At 44.2% G+C, this 18,104-nt stretch overlaps 1 protein-coding gene across 1 annotated transcript in view; it reads left to right on the top strand.

The window, feature by feature from the left end:
* Positions 1–2,812: 2,812 nt before the first annotated feature.
* Positions 2,813–18,104, top strand: part of FAM13A (family with sequence similarity 13 member A) — a 501,662-nt gene continuing 486,370 nt past the window's right edge. Inside the window, exon 1 of the mRNA XM_030190686.1 lies at positions 2,813–2,988. Coding sequence (XP_030046546.1) covers positions 2,980–2,988 — 9 coding nt within the window. The 5' untranslated portion in view covers positions 2,813–2,979. The remainder of the gene's footprint in view (positions 2,989–18,104) is intronic.

Here is an 18,104-nt window from a genome sequence, read left to right as displayed (position 1 = left end):
CATCCTTGAGCCATCGACAGCTAAGCATGTGTGGGGTGCTGGCATCAGTGGCTTAGGGTCATTGCTGCTGCCTGCCAAGCTTGGTAAAAGAGAGTTCTGGCCACCTTCAGAGAAAGTCTTCAGCTGACTGAGCTTGAGGATCCTCATTAGCTAAAGTATTTATATTTTGAGGTGGAGGTAGGGCGGAGCAGAGAAAATTTTGTGCCCACCCACTTTGGGCTCAGGCCCACCCAAAACTGGCTGTCTGGCTACGCCACTGCTGACATGGCCCGTGTTTCATCAACAATGCCTGTGTCAGGGGTCGGTATCAAGCACATCTATTATACTGGACAAGTGGTTCACATCCTGCACAATGTTTATTCAAGCAAATAGTATACCTACAATACCCAGCCCAGGGAAGAGTTTTTGTCTTTAGGTTACTGTCTCTTTCCATTGTACTAGGATACTGCTAAGGGACCAGGCCTGGCTCTTACATCATCAAAACCCATCTATTTTAAAGAAAGAGTCCCTGGCCATCTAGGCCAGAACACTTGAAGAAGGGAACTAAAGGACAAACAAGCACTAGAGCTGGGGAAACCTGTTGCACTTGTTGAAGGACGAAATTGCTATGGGGGAACTACGTTCCCTATCCCTATATTCTACAAGGAGAAATTAAGATAAAGCCTGAACCATCTGATCAGCAATTACCACAGGAGTCACAAGCTAAGTTCCAGGGGGAAAGGAACCCATTTCAAGGACTATAAGGAGAGACTCAATAAACTTAAAGCCTTAAACATATCAGGAACTGTACAGGCAGGGGAGTTCCCTCTGAGGCCGAGCCCACAGAATTAAATGATATTGGCTTTTCTTTGGAGCGTCTGAAAGAATACAAAGTGAGGAACAGTTTGGGTAAATTTTTTGAGCTGAAAATTGTCTTCCACCCTGTAGTTAAAAATATGTATATCAGTTTCCGAGCACATGTACTTGCAGTAAAGGGGAAAGGAACAGGGCAAGTTGTTCTCAGATTTCTTCTTACTGGTTGGACCACTTGGTTTATTTCTCTAAGGCTTGACATTCACTAGGGTTATCATATTTGCCTAACAAAAAAGAAAACACCAATAGCCACACCTCACCACCTCACACAGTCACCTTGACAGGAGACAGGAACAGAGGAGGAGGAGAAGGGGGTCTGGAGCGAGCTGGGAGTAAAAGAAGAGCTGTAGCAGTAGCCACAGAGGCCATTCTTCAGACAGAGAAGCAATACTAGCAAACTTTAATAATTGGTACCAACATTAAGGAACATAACCAACAAGTGTTTCTATTTACTTTACCATTTAATAAACTATTTAATATTTTTTTTCTTGTCAAATCCCTTGGTTGCGTGGAGTTTATTTGGGAACCCTGTTTGAAACTGTGACATTCCTATATATTTATTTCTTTAATTATTGTAATTTACCTGCTCCACGACTAGGGGGTTTACACTATTATGAACCTTAGCATATTTGGCATTTTCTGTTATAGTTTTGTCAACATTTTGATGCAACTTCCCAGGGCCGCCGAGGGGGGGGGGGGGGGCTGGAGGGACAAAATTCTCCGTGCCCAGGCCTCCAAGGGGGGCCTGGCACTGCAGTCCCCGGTCTCACCCACCTGCCCTCGCCTTCGTCGACAGCCCCCCTCCGTCCGCCACAGGACCCCCTGCATTCAAATCACAGCGCCTCATCTCCGTGTGAAAGCGCAGTGGCAGATCGCCTCCCTTCGGGCCTTCCCTTGTCTGATGTAACTTCCTGTTTCCATGAGGGCTGGACACAGGGAGGGAAGGCCCAAAGAGAGGCGATCTGCCGCTGCGCTTTCACACAGAGGTGAGGCGCTGTGATTTGAATGCAGGTGGCCTGGTGGCAGACGGAGGGGGGCTGGGGTGGGCGGGTAGAGACTGGGGTCTGCGGCGGCAGCGGGGGCCTGGGGGGGCCCGGCCCAGTCTCTCGGCAGCCTTGCAACTTCCCAATACTGTACTCTGGTCTGTATTTTGTAAACTGCCTTTGACCATCTGGGATTAGGAGGGCTCTACATGTACAGATTAGATATACCCTTGAGCCAGCCCTCTGTATAACTTGACAGATAACACTAATCAAGTTTTCAACCCAACTACAAATTAAAACCCCTAAATGCTCAGAAATCGGAGCAAACATAAACCAATTTCACAAGTCAACATAGATGCCGCTGCAGCCGCTCCTCATCATCACCACGAGATGGCGGACACGACCTGCGAAGGGCAGGAGATCTACGGGCTGGCACGTGCACTGGCAGCCACTCTGAACACGCAGTCAGACACCACCAAGGGATGGGGGTTAGGAGATTCAACCTCCTTCTTTAATAGTGTAGCCTTACGCTAACGCCATACCCCCTTCTTGTAGCTGCATGGGCAACCGACGCAACGTAAACAGTCTCGGTGAATAGCCGGAGGCAGCGTGCACGTGGCGCATGTTTACAATCTGCAGGGAGACAGGGAGTGAGGTAGTAGGCGGGCTGAATGGGTGGGGTTGGCATGTTTGGACTACGGCAGGTCTTGGAAGAAGGGTGGCACGCGGAGGAAGGCGTGGCGCAAAACCCCCCATTCGGTGCAGGTACTTAGACCCGTCACTCACGTGCCTTTGAAATAGGGCGCGAGGCGGGAACCTTGGGTTGGCCGCGCGCCTGCCAGTGCCCACAGGTGGTGGCCGCTGGAGCTGGGCTTGTGGAGCCTTGCCTTTTTCTCATCGCAGGGTGGGTGTGCGGCGCGCCTTGTGCTTGGTAGAGGAGGGCAGGAAAGCACAGTGTACTGTTCGCGGCCTTGCTCGCTTCTGCAGATTTGTTTTACTGTGTTTGGGGGCTGGCGGGAAGAAAGGAAGGCTCTTTTAGACTTGTAAGTCGGGGACTGCCTTCCGTCGGAGCAACGTGCAACCCCCAAGGGCGCAGATTTGCCTTGCTGGTAAATTTCTGTCTACAAGCTGAAAGAATTCCAAGATGACGCTGGTAAATTTAAGTGGAAAGTTGCTTAAGAGAACTGGGTTGAGGGAAACATTTTTTTCTTCATTATTTGATATTGTTTACAATTTCTAGTACAGGTACTTTGCATGGTCCCAAATAAGCTCACAATCTAAGGGCCCTGCAGGCTGTCAACCCACGGCTGGCCATCAGGCAGCAGTGGGAATCAATCAAACCCAGGTCCGCAACCCGCTTTACCAATCAGTGCCAAGTGTCGCACAATATTGTGTCATTTTGAAGGTTCTCGCTCATTACAGCCTCAGTGTCAGTCAGGGTTGCCAGGTGGAAAATTTTTTTCCAGCCCACTGGAGCCCAAAAAACAGCCCAAAAACCGCCCAAACACAAACCCCGCCCCTGACAACCCCCACCCCCGCGTCATCACCCCCGCCCCCGCCGTCAACAACCCCGCCCCCGCCGTCACCGGCCCCGCCTCCCACGTCACCGGTCCCGCCTCCCCGTCATCGGCCCCGCCTCTCACGTCATCGGCCCCGCCTCCCCGTCATCGGCCCCGCCTCCCACGTCATCGGCCCCGCCTCCCATGTCACTAACCCCGCCCAAAACGTCATTAACCCCACCCAAAAACGTCACTAACCCCGCCCCCCCGCGGCCGAAAAAACCGCCCGAAGCACAAAACCAGCCCAAAAAACCGCAACCCGCCGCGGGCAAAAATTTCCCGCGGCGGGTCGCGGAAAACCGCCCAATTGGGCGGTAAAACCGCCCACCTGGCAACACTGGTGTCAGTGCACTGAGTCTGATCATTACTTTTATTAAAGACAAGCCTAAAAGAAGAATAAATAAGTGGCCCCATCAGTAGAAAGAAATCTGTGTACATCATCCTACCAACACTGCTGCCCTCTGCCCCATCCTTTTTTCCCTGCACCTACAGTGGGCCATATGATCTGAAGTCATTATTTATTTGGATTTATTTACAGCCTTTTCGAAGAAATTAGCTATCAACTGACTATTGTTTTCCAATTCTGTACTGAAACTGGCCCAGTAATCCAAGTTTGGATTTCTGCTGAAAATGCTAGTGCATTTTTGTCACAAACCAAAACTTACCCCCCTCCCCCTCATCCACAGGCCTACCTTACAACCTTAACAAGCCCTGGTAGTCTAGTGGCCTCTTCCCAGTGATGCTGAGACTTCCCAAGGCAGCCTTATGAGAGTGCTGTGGGAGGTTATGGCAGTCATTTTGAGACTGTTCTTGCTTACACCGGTGTCAATCTTAAGTCACTCCTTATGCCAGTGCCAGTCTCAAAATGGGTGCTAGGCCATCCCACAGCAGTCTCTGGCCATTTCCATTGAGCAGTGGCACTGAGCAGGAACAAGTGAGCTTCATTCTTGCCTCTGAGGAGGCCACTAGACCTTCAGGGCTTGTTAAGGTAGGCCTGGTGGCCCAAGGGACCAGGTCTCTGGGGGGGGGAGGAGGGGGGTTGGCCTTAAGCGAACATCTGCCTGGAGGAGATGGGTTGGTCTGGCCAAGCATGACACTTCAGATTTTTGTTCTGGCCGAAACCAAAGGGCAAATTTTATCTACGAATAGTTTCAGTCAAAACCACCAGTTTTGGTTAACCTCTTGTGATGTACGAAATCAAGCTGAACATAGACGAGACAATGGCAACATAAAAAACATATTCAAGTAACAGTACATATTATGGCCCAGTATGCTGCTTAAAATGTTGACACAATAAAACATCTTAATAATCAGCATAAGGTATAAGCAAAGGTGGTGCATATAGACGTAAGATAGAATAAAATAAGTTGGAGGATAAGGTTCTCTAGAAATGGAAGTTGCATCTGAAGTCAGAAAAGTGTATGAAATTGATCTTGGATAGAGTAGGAGTGGATGTGCTACAGTATATGCAGCTGGTGTTAGTCCATGTGTGAGATGAGCAAGTTGGTTGCTTCTTCCAATAAAGACTTGGGAGAGAAGACAAGCTTTCACTTGTTTCCTGAAGTAGAGATAGTCTTGTGTTGAGTAAAGCCTTTGAGGGAGTGAATTCCAGAGTGTGGGTCTACTCCGGAGAAGGCTCGTAGTGTGTTATGGCATGATTTAGATTAATCAAAATCTGTGAAATCTCTTCTGAAATAGTGACTTCATATCCGTTAAATAGCTTTGCAGTGCTTCCAAACCATATTGTACTATCCATTGAGGTTTTTAGTAAAAACCTTAAGTGGACTACATTCCCAGATATTAGATGGGTTGCAGTTGACACTCGGGGTACACCCTGGATGGCCCTAAAGTACAAGTATAGGTTCTGTGAAACCAGTGAGGGTAACTTCAACCCAGATAATTTACTTAGGTAACTGCTTAGTTACCTGGGCAAACTTTGTTTGAAAATTCTCATATTGCCTGCACTCACTCTCATCTGTAAAGCACCAAAGAAAAGCAAATATCTTACACCCCCCCCCCCCCTTTTTTTTTTTTTTTTTTTTTGGCAAAGCAATATAACTTCTAGATTTATATTCTGGAAACACCAACTGGAAAAAATCAATTTGTTGGCCTTTACTCTCCCTCTTTGGGGTGGTCTATTCTTGACATTTGTTTTGTATAAGAAAGTTGAGAGTTGAAGAAAAGACCAAGTTGACCAAACTAGGATGTAAAGCTCAAAAAGCATTATTGTAGTTTGCTTCTTACATTTGGGGAGGTGAGCACAGGGTAAGGAGTTCATATTGGTGGTGGTGGGGGGCATGGGCACCATTTCAAAATTATTGGTGCCAAACAATACAAATTACCCCTCCCCAGACACAATGAAGGAGCTTGCCCAATATTGGAGGTGCTCAGCTGGCTCTTATGGGGGAGATCAATTCAGCATTAGTGCCTGCAACCTTGGGGGTGGGCACTGCTCACCCCAACTACATCTCTACCAAAAAAGGAGTTGCATAGTGTGGGAAATTGGCCAAATTCTATATGGTGAATATAAAGGAGAATACACAAGCTTCTATGGATAAAATCTAGAAGGTGAGGTACATTCAAATAAGAAATGAGAATGTTATAACAGAAAAGAGAAGGAAATATCACATGCTTTTATATGGGAGGGAGGCAGCTTAACTGATTATTAAGTTGACTAAGTGGTCACCTCGGGTATGCGCTTCTGGAAAGTTATGAAGAACAGCTGCAGTAAAGGCAAAACAGCCACACAAACTTATCAGCACGTCCTGGGAGGATGGGCAATTTTCAGTTCACCCAGCTGGCGTTTGGAAAGTACTCTCATATATGAAGCATGACTTTATATTTAAGTAGAGAGACTCATAGATCACTATGTAACTTTGTAAGTGTATGTGCTTTGAAATTGAGCACCATAAATTCCAATAAGCAAAGTTTAGGGGCTTGTTTAAAGATGCACTGAGGTTTTGAGCCTAGATGCATTAACAAGCAAAGCTAAGATGCACTGGGTGTAAAGTTTCTGAGTTTAGTGTTGGGGGGCATTCCAAGCACTTTGGGGAATGCAACCTTGCAGTTAATGCAGAGAAATGATCACTAATAGGTGTTAACAGCACAGCCAGTAATGTGGATTGCAGTTAACTACCCTTGGTAAGGTATAACCTTAACTGCACTATGTTATCTCCTGCATTTGTAAGGGTAATGGGATTTGATATATCGCCTTTCTGTGCTACAGTCAAAGCAGTTTACAATTATATGCAGGTACTTTTTCTGTCCCTAGTGGGCTTACAATCTAGTAGTCGCTGTTAACACAGAGGGCATTACTGCACATTAAGGCACAGTACACTAGCAGAAAATTCTGCATTCGGTTTTAATGACAGTTGGCGTGTACAAATACTTATGTGGCACTGTGCTGCTAGCTTGCAATACACAACATGGTTTGTCAAATAGGTACCTAATATTTAAAAGTATGACGTCCAATTAAATGTTTCCACATGATTCTTCTGCAAGGGTTGGGTTGGGGTGATTATGATGTAACAAAATTTAGGAAGGGGCTGCCTGAAAGCTGTTATGTCTGAAGGTTTGTCTAGTGTGCTTAATGCCCTGTACCGGACTAGTACAGAGGAGAAACTTGCTCCTGTTTCCTCCCTGAGGTATTCGTTTGTCTTCCTCTCTTTGTGACTGCAACTTTTAGGAAATTTTACATCAGAAGTTCCAGTCTGAGGGGACATTTCAGTTGCCACCTATAAATTGGAACAATTGCTTTGGCAGCTATTTATCAGTGTTTGAAATAAATATTTGTGCAAACCAGCTTTTCTCTTGTACTGGCATATATCTTGTTTTTACTGTTCCGGACTGGAATTTACAGCCATGTTCCCTACCCTGCCAAAGGTATCTTTGCACTTCACAGTTTGTAAATGGTCAGATAATAACATAAGGGTTGCAATACTGGGACAGACTGTAGGTCCATCCAGCCCAGTATCTTGTTTCCAACAGTGGCCAATCCAGGTTACAAGTACCTGTCAAAATCCCAAAACAGTAAAATAGATTTTATGCTGCTTATTGCAGAAATAAGCAGTGGATTTTTCTCAAGTACATCTTAATAATGGCTTATGGACTTTTCTTTTAGGAAGTTAGCCAAACCTTTTTTAAATCCTGCTAAGCTAACTGCTTTTACCACAATCTCTGGCAACGAATTCCAGAGTTTAATTGCAAGCTGAGTGAAATATTGGTTGGTTCTCCGTAGCTGTTTTTTTGGACAGGTTTTGATAGCTCATGGATTTGTAACTTTCCTTCCAAACTCTGCTTGAATCCTAGTCTGGTCCCTGATATCAGCAGACACCTGTGTGTTCTTCTCTGCCTTGTCAGTCACCCACACTCCTGACTTAACCTGACAATCTGTAGTTCTTGGACTGTCAAGGCAGATCACCCACATGCCTTTGCTTCTCAGTTTGGTTCCTTAAAGCTTGGACAATGATTTTAACCTACAGTGGCACATGGTGCTGCAAATCAGTAGATGCTGGCTGTTACTGGGCTGGAAGAGCAAAGGAGCAAGAATGAAAAAACCCAAATTGCTAGATTGTGGAAGCAGGCTGTTATATCATGGTAACTAAGTATTATCCCCCCCGATATTCAGCTGGTGGCAGGCAGTGTGGTTAGCTGCTGGCAGTGGCACTGACCCTAATTATTCAATGCCAGGCTGTATCCAGTGACCAGCATTGAATTATCTGGTTTCAGTTTTGGTCACTGCAACTTAACCAACTAAGTGAATATTCAGCACTATTTGGTTAAGTTAATAGCGGTTAGATAGGCCAAGCAGCTTATCTTAACCACTGAACTTAGCTGGTTTAGTGCTGAATATTCGTGCTTAGCGGGCAATTTGCATGACACAGCCAGTTAGCAACTAGCCACTAAGCGCTAATATTCAGCGGAGATAACTAGCCCACCTCTTTAACTCTGTTTTTGACTCCTAACCACTATTCACTTGCCCTGTACCCTTTTATCCCCACCTCTTGAATTCCCTTACCTCTTAGTTGTTCTGTCTGTGCCTGTCCTGTTTAGATTGTGAGCTCTTTGAGCAGGGACTGTCTTTTCATGTATGGTGGGTGTACATCACTGCGCATGCCTTGTAGCGCTATAGAAATGATAAGTAGTAGTAGTATCTTGCACTGAATATTAGTGATTAGCCAGCTAAGTGATATTTAACTGGCCAGGAGTTGTTCCTGGCTGGTTAAATAGTGCTGAATATCAGACCCAACGTGTAAAACTCTTACCCCTCCCACACACACAGACACACGCTTTTACAAAGCTGTGCTAGTGGATGCCACTTGGCGATGCAGACACAGCTCGTTCATTCTGTTTTGGCATTACCGCACCAGCAACCACTAGCGTGGCTTTATAAAAGGGAAGGTTAAACATAACCACCTGCTTACTTTATAAATAGATACAGTTCTGTACTTACCTTTGTAACTGCATTTCTAATCCGGATTGTCCTCAGATTCCTGCGGAAGGCTCACATTAAAATCTCAAGGATAGTGTCAGGGCTAATGTTCTTTTTTTTTTTTTTTTTTTTTTTTTAATTCTTTTGATCCAGCAGATTTCTCTTGCTCCTTTTTTACTTCCAGTTCAGTTTGAACTAGGGCTGTGAACTAGTGCTATGAGCCTTAATTTACAACTACTAGAAGATTTATTTCTTGTTATTTTATATCCCCCTTCAACATAACAGGTCATAGCAGTGGCAGTCCTCTGCAGGGTGCTGTGCTTCAAAGCTTCCTTTGGAGCTCATGGACATTAAATCCAGCCACTAAGAGTCACCTTTAAGCTATCATCATCATCATCTGTGAGTCACTGTGATTGGGTCTGCTACTTTGCCTTAAGTCCACTGGCCTGCATCCTGTTGGTCACCAAAGCTCCTCCTTGAGATGTAAAGCATTTGCACAAATAGGCCCAAGTTGGGCAAGTCTGTCAGCAGGTAGCCTACCCTGGCTCTTTCTGAGAGTAAGTGCTCTTTGTGTCCCCAAGTAACAGTCTGGGCTTTAAAACCCCCCAGTAGATTTCTTTAGTCTTTAAGCCATTGTCCAGCACTGGCAGGATACATGCTGAGGACAACAAAACAAACAATGCTCAAAAACCAGTGGGTTGATGCTCAGAACTCCCTTGGTAAGACACCTAGCTCACCAATACTCAAAGGGAATGGTATTCAAATTATATGTGCTCTGAAAAAGTGAAAGCAAGGGAGGGGATGCGCTTGGCACTCGTGCAGAAGAGTTTTGCTATAAGCTCAGCTCCTGTGTGCATGCGCCTGGAAAACCCAAAAGTGAATAACACATTGGCGTCTGTGTTCTGTGCCTTTAAATATAAGCATTTCAAAACTGTTTTTTTTCTTGGAAAGCTTATATTTAAATGCAGAAAACAGGCACCAATGTTTGCTTTCGCTTTTGGGTCTGCTCTGACTTGCATGCATTCCTCTCTCAATACCAGCGCTTAGGGCTTGCATGGGCTTCCTTGTGCTTCCAAATTACATTAAAAAAAGGCACATTTTAAAGAAAGAATCATGAGAAATACTCTTGTGTTATTTTTTCAGCAGTAAGGGCGACCTTGTTTTATATGCTGTTCTCTGAGCATTGGGAGGGAATTGGAAATCTTTGGCACACATGTTGTCTCCTGCATTAGAGCCTCTGAGTATTCTGCGCTCAGTAATGCAGCTGCTAATCGCCTCTAGCGCCCGTGTTTGCTTCTGAGCATCGGCCCACAGGAAACTATCTGGTACCCTCTACTCTGCACCACAAGCATGATATCCTCTTCACCCACTTTACAGGTTTTTAGTTTTTTTTTTAATCCTTTATTAATCATTTAACAATTCACACAACAATGTGATCATGCAATTCACATTCAGATAACAAGAAAATCTCTTTACATAAAGATATGAGGAAACAGTAAGCACTATTTTCCGTCCACTATAAAAAGAAAAGCGATTCCAAGAAAAGGAAAAAATCAAAAACATTAGATTATTATTACACAATTGCTACCTCTAAGTTTAGACTCCAGCCTGCTATGTAGGAGGGCATGTAACAGTCACTTCAACTCTAGCATCTAGGAAATCTTTAAGCTGTTTAGGGTCTACAAATTGAAATTGTTTGCCCTCAAGCAATACGATACATATACAAGGAAAACGTAAAACAAAATTTGCTTTCAAGGCTTCTACTCTGGGACGCAGTTCCAAAAAGGCCCTACGTCTCGCTTGTGTCGGCCTAGAAAGATCAGGAAAAATCCTAACTTTGGAGCCCATAAACAGTTCATCTAAATGCCTCAGGGAAAGTCTTAACACTGCTTTCCGATCCGGCTCCAGCACAAAAGTGACTAGCATTGTAGTCCTATGGGTAATCACATCCAATGAACTTTCCAGGAAGGAAGTAAGGTTCATTTCTTCACCCATTTCTCGTCTAGGGGGGTCTCCCAATGTCCCCCAGATATTCCAGATGTAATGGGCCCGAGTTATGGGAGGCAATGAATCTTTGTCCATTCCCAGAATGTCAATCATATATTTTTTCGCCATTTCAGTTGGAGGAATTAAAGGAGACTTGGGGAAATTAAGGAACTGAAGGTTAAGTCTCTGAGACTGGTTTTCAAGGTATTCCAAACGTTTATACAAAAAGTTATTATCCTTAACCAAAGTGGATTCCAAAGACCCCATTTCTTGAATTTTAGTATCCACTTTTTCAATCTTGGAGGCCTGCTGTGCTGTCACCTGTGCCTGTATCAGAACTGCTTCTGAAAGAGTTTTAATATCGTTAGTATTTTCTTTTAGCATACTTTGCATAGAGGAGTGGGTGTTATATACCATATCCCACAGTGACTCAAGTGTCACGATAGAGGGCTTGCTTATTCCACCTGATGGTAAAAGGAGGTGTGGTGGGATCTCAGTATGAGAGAGCTTATTAACAATACCTTGCGGCAGTACCTTTAAGGCCAATTCGGCCGAAAACATAGGGTCCGAGGTCCCACTCAAATTCGCCGCTGTCAGCTCCGAATTTACCCCTTCGGTGTCGGATACTGGCTGGGCTGCAGCGAATAGTTCACTTCCTGGCTGTGGTGGATCCCTGCAGTCTCTGGGGCTCAGAGAAACCCCATCTCCGCTTCCCATTGATGTCGGCGCGTCGACAGTTGCAGAAGGAGTCGACGTGCATAGAGGGTCCCGGTGGCGTCCTGGGGAACTGTAAAATCGATTGCTTCAATGCTGACGAGGGCCCAGGAGCCGAGGGGAGCTCCCTTACCTTCCCCCTCCGTTTTCCCATCGCGAACGACGAGACGAGGGACCCGCAAGAGGCAACAGTTCACAGCGTCCCCAGGGAGCTTACTCAGGTGCGTGTGATCAAAGCGCCATCTTGGATTCCTTCTAGCAGGTTTTTAGTTTTTATCTCCGAAACCTACGTAGGTTACTGACGTCAGACGGGGGCAGGCCCAGGAGGAGAGAGACGCGCGACCAAAGCTGTGCGAAGACAGGCATCAGCTTTTCTTCTTGCCCGTGCAGTGCCTTCGGACAGAGGAGAGAGGTGCTGCATGGGCCCGGTAAGAGGGAGGGGGGCCCGGTGGAGGGGGGGAATGGCAGCAATGACCCCCAAGAGGGGGCGGGGCACAGGGCGGAGGATGTCGGGAGGCGGAGCTGAGGGGAGACAGAGTAGTGAGGAAGGGAGGGGGGCCGGGGCTGCTAACGATATGTTTTGCTTTTTAATTTATAATGCAGGGGGAAGTGGGGGGGGGGGGGGGAACGGCGACCTCGGGCGGGGGGGGCAAGGACGGCCATATACAGGACGCTCCTGATGAGCGCCTTTGCCCCCTCCTGACCCTTTTTTTATTTTTGTTTTGATTTGGGAGCCATGTGCTTGTGTTTTGACTGTTTGTGGCATGCGCAGAGCAGCTAACATAACGCTTGGCTGCTCTGCGCATGATTTAGGGGCCGATTACCAACGTGTATTGTGATTCTTTGATACATTGTACTTTTCAATGCCGATCCGAGCATGTGTGACTTGTTGCTTTGGTGCATTCTTCGTTTTTTGAAAATCGTTAGGGACTTTAACGATTTAGATTTTTTAACGTTTGCTTGGTGCATCTGCCTCTAGGTAGCTATCGCCTCTTTCTTCAGTCTCCTGAGGAAGAATGAGGTTTCACTTCCTCTTCTCTTTTCTTATACCATCTTGCTCCTATAGTAAGGGAATTGTATTCTAAGACTCTTTTTCAAATTATCTACTCCCCCTATCAAGTGGAGAAGAGATGTTATCAAAACAGTCTACTGCTCAAGAATTGGCACTTTTTTCATTTTATATTTCAACATTTTTATTGATGACAGTTCATAATAACACCTCCAGATAATATAAGTATACAGAGATTCAAATAAGAAATTGTACACAACTTATACAAACTTATATAGTCCATCATCAAAAATTTTTTTTTAACATTTTCCTCCCCACCCCTCCCCTATCCTCTTTGCTAGTTCCAACAGTTTTTATTGTTATTTTAACAGTTGTAAAATGTGTAATTAACATTTGACATTTGGTATTATACTTCCTACTTATGTATATACAACCTGAACTGTTATCCTCAGTGTTTTAATTCCCCTCCCTCTCTTCTTCCCCCATGATGACCCAAATGCTTACAGATATCGTGAAACTAACAGCACAATAAAGTGATTAAATCAACTGATGTTCCTTGTTGTGTGATAGGTATTATTGTTGTATCTGAGTTAGGCTATTGGTCATTGTAATTCTTTAAAGCTTGTTCGAACATGGACATTCTTTATGAACTTTCCCCCTTTCCCCTCTTCCCCCTATCCCTACCTCCCCCTCCCCACCCCTCCCCTATGATCCAATAAAGTTTAACTGTGGTTGTTGTCCTATCAGTGTATACCCACATCTCAAAGCGTATTAAGTATTAGACTCCGGCCTCTCTGAGACAGTGTATCTATCATAGGTCCCCAGATTTTAAGAAAACATTTTTTCCGGCGGCAGCTACCTTTTGCTTCTCTTGCTTCCCATGTCAGCAAGAGGTGTATCTGGTTGCGCCAATGCCAATATTCAGGGGGCCTATCTGACGTCCAGTTTTGTAAGATGCATTTTTTTGCTACTAAGCAGAGCTTACGACATAGCAACGTCTCATCTGCCGTAAGGCCTCGAAATGCCCCTGGGCAGTCCAGTATCAATTGTAGGGGGGTGCCCACTATTTTCCGTGATGTGGTGGAAGTCAAAAAATTCACTACTTTCCTCCAAAATGACCTCACTTTTGTACATTCCCAAAATGCATGATAAAAGGAATTTTCAGCTAGCTTGCATTTCAAACAGGTTGGCGTGTCGATCCCTCCCATTCTAAAGAGCTGGAGCTGTGTAAAGTATGCTCTATGTATCACCCGGAATGCGCATTCTCTATAAGTTGCACCACTGATCAGTTTGGGGATGCTCCGAATATAGGCTGTTATATCCCAGTTATCTAAATTTGCCCCCGTATCTGCCTCCCACCGTTCACGGAGTGGCAACCACTCCCTTTGTGTCGTCAGTGTCCACAGTTTTATTTGGATTTGGGAGATCGAGGGAGCCTCATCTGATATGTCATCATAAAATTGTTTGACTTTTTCTCCCAGTTGAAACTTTAGCGCTTCCTCGTCTAAGGAGTGGACATAATGTCTTACCTGACCATACCCAAAAGCATCCCCCCAGCCCCCACCCTCAGCTGGTATGAGTTGTCTGAGGGGCTTAATTTTCCCTTCCCCATCTAATAGTGTCCGTAGACATGTGATACCTCTAGCTGTCCATTGCTGAAAAACTGGATTATCCATACCCGGTGCGAACATCGGATTTCCTCTTATGGTCAACAGTTCTGATGTATGTGGCTTGCCCCCTATTTTCTTCCCTAAAATTTTCCATGCCTCTTGTAGGGGGAGCAATAGAATACTACTTCTAAAAGTCTTGGGTATCCAAGTAGTAGTGAGATGCAGCAAGGTGACTAAATTATAAGGACTAAAGTATGTTTTTTCCAACTGTAGTGGTGAATGTGTGTTTGTGGAAAAGATCCAATCTCTCACCAGCCGTAACAAACTAGCTATATTATCGTATTGCAAGTTAGGCAAACCAAGACCGCCCTGTTGCCAGGCTCCCAGCAGAAACTGAATCTTGAGCTTAGCTTTTTTTTGTGCCCAACAAAACCGCCCCACTAGCTTATAAAAACGCTTGATATCTTTCTGTAGTAATTTCAGCGGCAAAACTTGTAGCACATATAGCCACCTGGGCAGAATTACCATTCGTATAAGACAGACCCGACCTATCAATGGCACTGGAAGCAACTTCCACTTTGTCAATTGTTGTTCTGTTTGGCTTAACAGCTCGGTGACATTTATTCTATAGATATCCTTTGTCTGTGAAGCCAAAAGGACTCCCAAATAGCGGAAGGGGCCTTCCGTCCATCTCAAAGGAAAATCATTTTTCCAAAGGGTTTTGGTATGTAATGGAATTGCCAAGGCCTCAGATTTATCGAGGTTTAATTTGAATCCTGAGTAATCCCCATACTCCTTAAATACTTCAATAAGATCTTCAAGTGATTGTTTGGGATTAGTAAGAATCACTAATAAATCATCGGCAAATGCTGCAACTTTAAATCCCATTGCTCCTACCGCGACTCCCCTAATGGATCTAGTTGAGATTATGTCTCGAATCAAGGGGTCTAGGTATAATGCGAATAGTAATGGGGAGAGAGGGCATCCCTGTCTAGTCCCTCTAGAGATCTCGAAGCTCACAGACCACCTCCCATTGACCAAGACTTTTGCTCGAGGTGAAGTATATAGGGCTTTAATTGCTTGCACAAACCAACCCGAGAAGCCATAATTGTCCAAAACTGAGAACAAAAAAGGCCACTCCACGCGGTCAAATGCCTTTTCAGCATCAAAGCTGACCATCAGCGCTTGTTCTGAATTCCTCCTGCGGTGTTCTAGGGCCAATATGATACTTCGCATGTTCTTAGTTACAGAACGTCCCTGAACAAATCCCACTTGAGCTTCATGAATCAAATGCGGTAATACTTTTCCTAGCCTCTTAGCTAATATTTTTGCTAGCAATTTGACCTCATAATTTAATAGGGAAATAGGTCTATATGATGACACGAGTTGCTCATCACGTTTCGGCTTTGGCAACACTATTATCTGGGCTAAATTTAGGTGTTCCGGCAGCTTCCCCTTTATCACCCATTCATTGAAAACCTCCGCTAATATCGGAGTAATGTGGTCGCTCATTAATTTGTAAAATTCGGTTTTTAGCCCGTCTGGCCCCGGCGCTTTCCCCAGTTTACTTTGGGTAATTGCCCAAGTGACTTCATCACAACTTATGGGTTCATTCAGGTGTTCCAACTCTATCTGGTTCAGCGATGGTATGTCGATATTCTGCAAATAAGAATCATTCTGTACTCCCTGGTTATCCCCAGCACTATATAATTGTTGATATTATTCCTGGAAAATATTGCTAATTTCTGTATCCTTATTTAATAATTTGCCGTCCTTGCCTTTAATAGCAGCTATATGTCTTGATATAGATGGGGGGTTTATCAGTTTAGCCAAAAATTTGCCACCCTTATTACCATGTTTATAAAGTTGAAAGCGGTAATAAGTTTGGGACTTCACTGCCCTCTCATGTAATACTGAATTTACTTCGGTCTGAATTGAGATTAGTTCTTTATGCTCCCCTGAGGTCGGATTCTGCCCATATTGTTTTTTCAAGCGTGCAAGTTGTTTTTCCAACCGCAGTAGTTCTCTATCCCGTTGTTTTTTGTAGTTACTGACATAACTAATGACCTCCCCTCGGAGGACCACCTTTGCTGCTTCCCAATATGTAGTTGTCTCCATTACGGACCCCTCGTTGAGTTGTCTATATTTGTCCCATTTAGCTATTAGGTAATCTTTAAATTTCCCATTCGAATAGAGGTAGCTAGGGAATGTCCAACCTCCCTCTCTCTGGGAATTGTCGCCCCCCTCTTGCCAGGTCATCCAAACTGTAGCGTGATCAGATATCACGCAAGGACCTATCTCCGCTTTATCTACATACGTAAACATCGTACGTGAGATTAACAGATAATCTATCCTGGAGTGGGTCTGGTGAGCTCTAGATTGGTGTGTGTATTCCCTTTCTGTTGGGTGCAGAGTACGCCAAACATCTATCAAGTACTTTTTTCATTTTAAAATTTATGAAAATTAGATCTGATCTTTTGTTGAGTAATATTACCGTAAATGTTATGAATATGAGACAGATTGATTCTTCTAACCTTATTCCTACAGATAGATTATGGCTTAGGTTTGATGATATTTCATTTCAACAGGTTCAATCTCAGTTGTTTAAATTAACAAAATCTTCATTTTCACTTGACATGTTGCTTTTTTGAAAGATACCCCATTTCAGATTGTTTACTGGATTACTTTTTTATTTTTTTTTATATATTTATTTATCATTTTTAATCAAATTAAACAGGTTATTAAATTTGAACTGGTAATACAGACAAGAAAAATTTAGAAGAACATAATTTTCTCCCATAAAGGGAGCAAAATTAACAAAAAGAAGAAAAAAACCCATTTTACTCTTCTTTAGACCACAATATTGAGGGGGGAGGTCTACCTAATAAAGAAGACTAAAATTTCCAAGTAATTAAACAGCGGTAATATGCATAGCATGCAACCTAACTCAAATTATATTTCTATTATCTTCAAGTGGGTCAACGGCTGGCCAATTTCTTTGCACTTGTAAATGCCTTTAACTGCTCTGGTTGATGGAAAATATACTTTAAACCCAAATACTTTACAACGCATTTACAGGGGTAATTAAGGTAGAAGGAAGCTCCTATAGATATAACCTCTGTTCTCAATAATAAGAACAACTTTCTCCTTTCTGGGGTTTGTTTGGTTATATCGGGATATATCCATACTTTTTTACCCCTGAACAGTGCCTGCATTTTTAAAAAATATAAACGTAGGACAGCATCTAAATCTTGCTGAAAAACAAAAGACACAATTAGTGTTGATCTTTCAGAGTTCACACTTAAAGTTGTCTCTAATATCTCAGTAATATTTAAAGAGTCCTCTTGATTTTCCTTTGGGATAGCTGGAAGAGAAGTTACAGATGGGTTTTTTTTTTTTGAATTAACTGGTGAAATGGATTCCGGGGAAAAGTTTAGTACTTCCAACAGGTACACTTTAAAGGCATCAATAGGGTTAATCCCCAGTTCTTTCGGGAAATTCAAGAGTCTCAAATTAAGTCTCTGATTGAAATTTTCTACTTGTTCTAGTCTACGTTGTGTAGACAAATTGTCTTTTATCAATGATACGGAGACTTCATTTAATTTAGTAACATCTTGTTTTAGATCATCCAGTTGTTCCTTAGTTTTTTGCTGCGCTGTAGTAAATGTTTGGGATAAAGTCGCTACAGTACTTACAAGGTCTTTAATTTCTTTTGCCGAAGTGGCCACCGTTGATTCCACTCTCTGGAGAGCAGTCCAAATGCTCTCCAGGGTCACTGCTGGTTTATTCCCCGGCGTCCGGGCTTGATGTTCAGCCCTCGACATCGGGCCTCCCTCAGCCTGTGCCGCTCCTGTTCCTCAAACCGAGACCGCCGCATCGACCTCTTCCGGGTCACGCGGGTCACGCAAGGAAGGGCACGCTTCGGGGTTCGGCGGTGGTTGAAGCTCCGGAGGGGAGAGT

The sequence above is a fragment of the Microcaecilia unicolor genome, chromosome 2 (assembly GCF_901765095.1).
Source record: "Microcaecilia unicolor chromosome 2, aMicUni1.1, whole genome shotgun sequence".
NCBI classification, from domain to species: domain Eukaryota; kingdom Metazoa; phylum Chordata; class Amphibia; order Gymnophiona; family Siphonopidae; genus Microcaecilia; species Microcaecilia unicolor.
This window is presented reverse-complemented; position numbering and strand designations above follow the sequence as displayed.